General features: G+C 26.3%; 3 protein-coding genes across 3 annotated transcripts; 2 read left to right on the forward strand and 1 right to left on the reverse strand.

Moving 5' to 3' along the window:
- Positions 1-306: 306 nt before the first annotated feature.
- Positions 307-3,140, forward strand: Rad23 (UV excision repair protein Rad23). Its single transcript, XM_069132141.1, has 6 exons — positions 307-535; positions 608-680; positions 908-1,070; positions 1,338-1,514; positions 1,614-1,945; positions 2,025-3,140. The coding sequence occupies exons 1-6, from the start codon at positions 470-472 to the stop codon at positions 2,309-2,311; spliced, it is 1,098 nt and encodes a 365-aa protein (XP_068988242.1). The 5' UTR covers positions 307-469; the 3' UTR covers positions 2,312-3,140.
- A 590-nt stretch (positions 3,141-3,730) lies between these two features.
- Dpm3 (Dolichyl-phosphate mannosyltransferase subunit 3) lies at positions 3,731-5,013 on the reverse strand. Its single transcript, XM_069132196.1, has 3 exons — positions 4,826-5,013; positions 4,335-4,562; positions 3,731-4,249 (listed from the first exon to the last, which is right to left on the reverse strand). The coding sequence occupies exons 2-3, from the start codon at positions 4,560-4,562 to the stop codon at positions 4,190-4,192; spliced, it is 288 nt and encodes a 95-aa protein (XP_068988297.1). The 5' UTR covers positions 4,826-5,013; the 3' UTR covers positions 3,731-4,189.
- A 146-nt stretch (positions 5,014-5,159) lies between these two features.
- GatB (glutamyl-tRNA(Gln) amidotransferase subunit B, mitochondrial) lies at positions 5,160-8,157 on the forward strand. Its single transcript, XM_069132208.1, has 11 exons — positions 5,160-5,537; positions 5,771-5,871; positions 5,948-6,092; positions 6,156-6,269; positions 6,415-6,587; positions 6,677-6,825; positions 6,915-7,150; positions 7,238-7,420; positions 7,499-7,635; positions 7,688-7,811; positions 7,885-8,157. The coding sequence occupies exons 2-11, from the start codon at positions 5,780-5,782 to the stop codon at positions 8,098-8,100; spliced, it is 1,569 nt and encodes a 522-aa protein (XP_068988309.1). The 5' UTR covers positions 5,160-5,537; positions 5,771-5,779; the 3' UTR covers positions 8,101-8,157.
- Positions 8,158-8,175: the final 18 nt, after the last annotated feature.

Below are 8,175 nucleotides of genomic sequence, written 5' to 3' on the forward strand. Positions count from 1 at the left end.
TACATACATACACATATGTATTAATTTGTAAATGTGTTAGTTACTATATTTTGCTTTTATATTTTTGTTGTTTCAGTAATTTTATCATCGAAATCAATTAAATATAATAATGTCAAAAACTAAACTTTAGACTTTTGGTTAGTAATAAATATAACTATTTGTATATATATGTGTTTAATATTTATTGATATAAATTAGATTAATCAAATTACTTTGAATTGATGCAGCCTTATTTTAGTACATGCCTTACGTATTCAACTGTCTTCAGTAATGGAAATACAGCTTTATGTCATCATATGTTTTCAGCTGCATACTAGTCTGAGTTAAGCATTTTGTAAGTTGCTTTAAGCAGTGCCGACTCATCGCTGAAAAGATCTTTACCAAAACATCTTTACACCCTTACTACTCCAGATACTTCAAAGTTTCCTTTATTAATCAACGACGTATCAGTAATTCTTCACTTAACAATATGATTATAACACTAAAAAACTTGCAGCAGCAGACGTTTACAGTAGAAATTGATCCATCGCAAACAGTAAGTGAATATAGTAAATTTATTTATATAGTAAATTTCAAGTACAATAGATTTTAATTATGTCTTTTTTAGGTAAAAGATTTGAAACAAAAGATTGAGACTCAAAAAGGTTTTCCTGCTAAATATCAAAAGTTAATATATGCTGGTGAGGGATATGACTTACATAACCTTATTTTCACACAATTGCAAATTTATTAATATATTTACCTATCTATGAACTAATTAATTTTTGGATTAAATTTATTCTGATAACCATTATTTATACAAACATAAATAAAAAAATTATAAGACATTGGAATTATTTTCATTTTTATTAACGTTATTGTTATCGTACAATGATAGCTATACATTAATGTAACATTATTTTTATAGGAAAAATATTAACAGATGATCACCCATTAGCAGAATATAATATAGACGAAAAGAAGTTTATAGTTGTTATGGTGACAAAACTAAAAACTGGTAATGGACATACAACGACTGAAGAAGAACATACTACAAATACAGATAATAAAGAAGAAAGTAGTACAACCAGGTATTAATTTAAAGTATTATGACAGAAATACATTTAAAGAATATTTTCCAGCTTTAATAATAAAAATTTAAATGTTATTTGAATATGTTACACTAAAAAAATTAAAAATATGTCATAATAATATTCTTCATTGATTATAAAGATTTATCTTTTGTATAATTCAATTCCTTAGATTAATTTATCAGAAAAATAATATATGTACGTTATGAGTCTGTTTAGTCATGCTATATGGAGTTATTCTTAATATGTATATGTTTTTTGTCATAGCTCAGTAGCACAACCTAGTTCAAACCCTACTGTTCAGGGAGCATCAAATCCTACTAATACTGTACAAGAACAATCTGAAGCAAGTACTACTGCTGGATGTGTTGGAGGTCAAGCTGAAAGTGCCTTGTTAATGGGTGAAGATTATAATACTATGGTGAACAATATTGTGGATATGGGGTAGATATATGTTCAATAAAAAAAGAAGTTATAATCATTTAATTACTGTATTTTTCTGAAGTTACGGTTTATTTATTTAATGCAATTTATCTATATTAGATACGAACGTGAACAAGTTGAACAAGCGTTGAGAGCAAGTTTCAACAATCCTGATAGGGCTGTTGAATACCTTTTAACAGGAATACCAGCTCAGCTTTTTGAAGATTTACCAGAAGATCAACTTGAAGCACAAGAACAACTTCAAGATCATGGTCAGCATCCACTAGCGTTTTTGCGAATGCAACCTCAATTTCAACAAATGCGTCAAGTCATTCAACAAAATCCTCAGTTATTAAATGCTGTTCTACAACAAATTGGACAAACTAACCCTGCACTGTTACAACTTATTTCACAAAATCAAGAAGCATTTGTGCGTATGCTTAATGAGCCTGGTGAGTTTCTGCTAAAATCAAAATATTTTCATTTACTTGTTTATGAATATTCTTATGTTATATACCTCTTTTGGAGTAGTAGAAACTACTGGTGGTACAGGAGGGAGAACTACACCTGTGTCTGCAGCTAATGTTACACCACCAACTGCTCCTGGTGGTATAAGTGGAGGTCTTGGCGCTGGTATAGGAGCAGGATCGGATGTAGAAGCTTCTGTAATTCAGGTAACACCTCAGGATAAAGAAGCTATTGAGAGGCTGAAGGCACTAGGATTTCCGGAGCATTTAGTTGTACAAGCCTATTTTGCGTGTGAAAAAAATGAAAATCTGGCTGCTAACTTTTTGCTGTCACAAAGTCTTGATGACTGAAGTAACGTACTTTATTGATTTCATAATAAGGAGTTAAAGGACTGATATAGGGTGGGTAATTACACAGGCGTCTTTTTATTTTGGACTGGTCATCTTTACTTTGTATATAAGTGTGCACATATATTTATGTTACATTAATCCTTTAGCTAGGTGCTAATCTTACATTGGCATATTTGATAAATCATACAAGTTTACTGAGACTATATACCAAAATACTTTATATGTTAAATTCTTGGTAGTTTTAAATTATCGGTTTCAAAATATATAACTTTACACCTTTTTAAATATTTTGAGATTGAAATTTGATATTTTGCACAAGTGTCATAATCCATCCTTGCAGTCTGAAAATTACTCTGGCAAAACTTTTTGTTTTATGAATATATGAAACAGTGTAATTACATTTTTATATAAGAAAGCCTGCTTGTTTAAAGAATTGATATACAAAAATATAAATACTTTGTAGTATTTATATGATGGAGCTATTGTACAATTACACATACATATAAATCCGCATAAATGAACAAGGATATATGTGTATTTAAAACATATGTATGTACATGACAAGCACATTTTGTACATTTGATAGGCTTTCTAATATAAAAATTATGTAAGTGCATCCGTATATGTATGATTGCATATGTATATATGTGTGTACTTGCGTATAACTTGCGCCTATGTATGTATGTATAAAAAAGTCTCGTATTTTTTAAACAAAAGTGGTGAAGATAGTTATTCATTAATAACACATTATAAGTCATTTCATTTGTCACCAAATAACGAAATGTAAGAAATTCTCAAGTGAAAAGAAAGAAAATTTAAATAACATATACACATATATTGTTTTAAATTTGCTTTGACCTCGATATCTCAATCCATTCTTCATCTGAAAAAAGCTCGATTAACTTATGACTAGTTAGTTAATAAGAAATAATCATATATGAAATATCTTAAATAGATAAATACAAGTTGACATACAAGAACTATGAATCTAAAAAAAAAATTTACAATTAACTTTCTATAAAAGTGAAGGCAATGAGATTATTAATATTATGAAACTGCATTCAATAGGTTGTAGCCTTAACATAGTAATATGTAACTTATTAGGAATCGTTCGAATTTTTAAGATACTAGTACTGATATTAAAATTTTATTAGAAATATAGCACAATGTAAAACAAATACTATTGCAAAATTGCATATTTAATAAATAAAAATGATGAGTCTAGGCACAAATAAATATATTAGTTTCCCTTTTTGGTATATACATATAAGCAGATATAAGTATAATTAAGGCAAGTTAAATTTTGAAGATTAGAATATAGTTTCATTTTATTATACATACATATGTATGTAAAAAGATACAAATCTACATAAATAAACTATATGTTTCGATGTTTTGTCGTAAGATTGAATGTTTATTATTATGCAATAACAATTGATGATTGCCTTAAAGATTCTTCTGTTATAAAGAGTAAAACTATATAAATCTTATGTCATAAAAATATCTTAATTTAGTTTTCCTTATGTCAAATACCAAAAATAATAAAGCATTATAAATAAAAATATTATTGAACAAGATCAGATTATTTGTTATTATACTTGTAATAAATAAGTACATTAAAATTTATGTAGAAGTTAAAAAATAGCTATTCATATTAATATCCATTATTTCTTATCTAATAAGCACAATGAGCTTATTAATGTACATAAATTACATGCAAGAAACACTTGTTTGTGTTATAATTCTTAAATTTCTATAATTTAAAAATTTTATTATTATAAAAAATATATATAAATATGACATCCATAAATAGAATAATCATATATTAATTACTTAATATGCATTACTGGATTACATATTATATAGAAATAAGTTAATTCACTTGCACTTTAAGACCACACCTTTATTCTGAAGATCTTTCTTAGCTTCCTCTATTTGCTAAAAAAAATTTATGAAAAGGGTTGTTTCTAAACTTTTATGTAATAATACTAATAAAATGGATTATATCCATTTTTAAACTTACTTCCTGCAATTCAATAGCTGCATGTTCACAGTTGTTAAATGTAAGAACTCTATATAAAATAATAGTAGCTGCATATAGACTGCATACAAATAAAGCAATGGGTGGAAGAAGGAGGACAAATTGTTTCCATTCTTTGATAAATGATAAATTAACACTTTCAGTAATTGCAGCAATCCATATACTAAAAAATAAAACAGCAAATAAAAGCCACTCCATTAGTTTTGTCATCTGCAATTTAAAGTATATTTATATAAATTTATTAGTTCATAAATACTCATTAAAAATCAATAAATAATTAAAATTGTATAGTTATGTGATATAGTTTTTAGTTATTTATTATTTTTTAAAGGTTGAAAAAAATATGTATGTTGAGATTAATGAGGTTAAATTTTTGAGAACATTCATCAAATTGAGGATGAATTATTTAATACCTTAAAATCAATAGAAAGAATAATAAAATGTGAGGAATAAGATTACTTTAAATTACATACCTTAATTTTCAAATTTTGTAATAGCAAATGGGTAATTCTATATATATTTCTTATATATATATTAATCACGCTTTGATTTAATTTCAAGACTAATTGCTCACTATTTTTTAAACATTACTTCAACAAAAACACCGTGTAAATATGTATCATTGTGTGATAAACTAAACATGTGACGTGTATTGAGTAATCTATCTGATTTTAAACTTCCTATTTTACCATATGATAGCGCCACAATAGCACTGTTGTTGTATCTCAATTCAACGGCTTTTGTTTTTATACTATCTATTATAATTTCAATCTATAGAATAATACAAATTGTATGAATTTATAGTTAAAGGTATATTTCAAAATAGTAGCACAAAAAATGAATTTGCAAAATTATATATTGTCAAGTTTCACTAATTTATTGGAAGTTTACATTCTATATTTTATTTACTTTCCATTTCATTTATTTATAATTTAAGCAATAAATAAATTTGTAATGAAGAATAAAAATTTGAAAATACAATCTATTTCTTGAAAATATAAAATTTGTATATTATACTACTCATATACAATTTGAAATTTCGATGTATCGATAATTTAATACCCAAGTAGAATAATACATACACGTATGTTTGATAACAGATGTTTAGTGTGATTAAAATTACGTAAGATTTGAATGAACATGTATGTATAATAATAGATAAAAACTACTATCTTCATTTTAAAGGTGAGTTATGTATATAAACTTTGTTATTCAGTAAATTAACATTCATATCTATGTAGTAAACATAGTATTGGCAACTAAGTGATTGCGGATTTTGTCAATACCACTTAGTGACAAAATCCGCAATCACTTAGTTGCCAACACAATATTATACAAATCCATTTTGTTTAATTGCCTATTACAGTCATATTTTTAAGTGTAAAAAACATATTCTATTTTTGTATTTATAAAATAAGTTTTCAGAAATGTTAATATATAGAAGAATTAGTAATTTCATAAAAAAGTATTATAAAAATACATACAAGAAATTTTGTGTACGATTTATTTCTACAAATCTGTAAGTATGTTAAAAAATTACTTGAAAAATACATCACATTACATACAGAAACAATAAAATGTTTTTTATATGCTAGAGAATGGAAACCTTCAGTTGGTTTGGAAATACATGCACAAATTTCAACAGAATCAAAATTATTTTCTGGGAGTTCCACAAGTTATATTAGTTCAGTTAATTCCTGTGTATCATTGTTTGATTGTGCAGTACCTGGGACGATGCCAGTAAAGTATAGTAAATATTTTTGAAAAGTAATTCAGTAATTTCTCATTGTATTGTTTTTATAGGTATTAAATAAAAAATGTGTAGAAGCTGGAGTGTTAACTGCTTTGGCTCTTTCTTGTGAAATAAATGCTGTTTCAATGTTTGAAAGAAAGCATTATTTTTATTCTGATTTGCCTGTAAATATATCTAAATATACTTTATAATAACTTCATTATTTAAAACATAATTATTGAAAGTATATTAAAGTAATATAAAATATATACACATATATTTAGTGTTCATTTTATTTTACATATATTTTATTAATAATGTTTTGTATAGGCTGGCTTTCAAATCACACAACAAAGGAAGCCCTTAGCTGTTAATGGAGAAATCAAATTTGATGTATTCAAATCTGGATTGCACAAGAAATCTTATTCAAAGTCATCAAAAATCAAACAAATACAATTGGAACAAGATAGTGGGAGAAGTCTTCATAATGAAGTTCTTGGAAGGCATTATTAAATTTTTTGTTATAATAATTAAAATATATTTTGTAAAATAATACGATAAATTATATGTTGCTTTGTTTCATTTGTGACAGAAGTTTAATTGATCTTAATCGAGCTGGAATACCTTTGATGGAATTTGTGTTTGAGCCAGATTTAACAAGTGGAGAAGAAGCAGCAGCTCTTGTACAGGAACTGTGTCTCATTCTACAATTGCTAGGCACATGTTCTTGCAAAATGCAAGGTTTGGTAAACTGGATTTTATTCTCACATGCAATGTTTATCTATGAATAATTATTAATTAGAAATAAATAGATTATTTTGCATTTATAGAAGGGGCTTTAAGGGTTGATGCAAATATTTCTGTAAGTAAACCTAATGCACCTTTAGGCGTTCGAACAGAATTGAAAAACATTGGAAGTATAAGTGCTCTCAACCATGCTGTAGAATATGAGATAAAAAGACAAATTTCAATTCTACAAAAAGGAGGACAAGTTATTAATGAGACTCGTGCATGGGATCCAATAAACAAAAATACAATCCTCATGCGTGAAAAAGAAGACAAACATGTAATCACAAACTAAAATAGTTTATATTTACTTAATTTTTGTAATAATTTTTAACATAAGGAACATTATATATTTATTAACTTTTAGGATTATCGTTTTATGCCAGAACCTAATTTACCTCCCTTATATTTATACATTAAGAGAAATGTACAAAATAAGTATAATTTAATTGATGTACCATCTTTAAAAGAGCAATTACCAGAGTTGCCAGAACAAATACGTAAAAATTTACTCCAAGGTCTTACACCAGACACGCTTGTAGCAGTAACGGTATGTTTAATATCTGAACTGTTAAATTAAATTATAATTAAGCATACATTATGTGTATTAAGTAACTTTTACTTTTAGAGTAATTTTGATTTGTTTCTACTGTTTTGCGACATCTTAAAGAATGGTAAACATCGTGATCCTCAGTTGGTGGCTAAACTTTTTATTTCTGACGTTTTATCATTTATGGATAACCATAATTTGAATTTTACATTTTGGTAAGTTTATTGTAATAAATTAAAAAGATGTATTAATATATAGAATTTTTAGTGTTAATAATCAGAAGTATATAGAGGAATTGATGGACTTAATACAAGCTGAAGTAATAAATAGACGGACATTAAGAAAGTTATTAGATGAATTAGTCAACAAACCAAATAAAATGCCAAAACAGGTGAAAAGAACTTGAATTACTTTATATTTTTTACATATTAATGAATTCTAATAATGTTTTATATCATATATAGATTGTTGAAGAAAATAAATGGTTTATAATATCGGATGAAAAGGAATTGGAACTGATATGTTCAGAAATACTTAAAGCAAACCCTGAATTGGTAAATAAGTACAAAGCAGGAAAGAGAAAGATATATAAGAAGTTTCTACACAAGGCAGCTATACTTACTGAGGATTGTGCAGATATGGCCAAAGTGTCAAAAATCATGACAAGATTATTGAGTTAATTTCAAATGTTATTTTTGTAATAGAAGCATTTTAATAATAACTTATAAATAATTAAATGTGCCTATTTTTTAACA

Source organism: Bombus flavifrons, chromosome 1 (genome assembly GCF_040668555.2).
Source record: "Bombus flavifrons isolate JBK064 chromosome 1, iyBomFlav1_principal, whole genome shotgun sequence".
In the NCBI taxonomy this organism is placed as follows: Eukaryota; Metazoa; Arthropoda; class Insecta; order Hymenoptera; family Apidae; genus Bombus; species Bombus flavifrons.

Bases quoted from the DNA above. Each gene is read 5' to 3' on its own strand.
- Rad23 (XM_069132141.1), top strand. From the start codon at position 470: ATGATTATAACACTAAAAAACTTGCAGCAGCAGACGTTTACAGTAGAA. The intron at 681-907 runs GTGAGGGATATG...TTATTTTTATAG, and splicing joins TCAAAAGTTAATATATGCTG to GAAAAATATTAACAGATGAT. The intron at 1,946-2,024 runs GTGAGTTTCTGC...CTTTTGGAGTAG, and splicing joins GCGTATGCTTAATGAGCCTG to TAGAAACTACTGGTGGTACA.
- Dpm3 (XM_069132196.1), bottom strand. From the start codon at position 4,562: ATGACAAAACTAATGGAGTGGCTTTTATTTGCTGTTTTATTTTTTAGT. The intron at 4,250-4,334 runs GTAAGTTTAAAA...AATTTTTTTTAG, and splicing joins CAGCTATTGAATTGCAGGAA to CAAATAGAGGAAGCTAAGAA.
- GatB (XM_069132208.1), top strand. From the start codon at position 5,780: ATGTTAATATATAGAAGAATTAGTAATTTCATAAAAAAGTATTATAAA. The intron at 6,826-6,914 runs GTTTGGTAAACT...TTGCATTTATAG, and splicing joins ATGTTCTTGCAAAATGCAAG to AAGGGGCTTTAAGGGTTGAT. The intron at 7,151-7,237 runs GTAATCACAAAC...ATTAACTTTTAG, and splicing joins GTGAAAAAGAAGACAAACAT to GATTATCGTTTTATGCCAGA.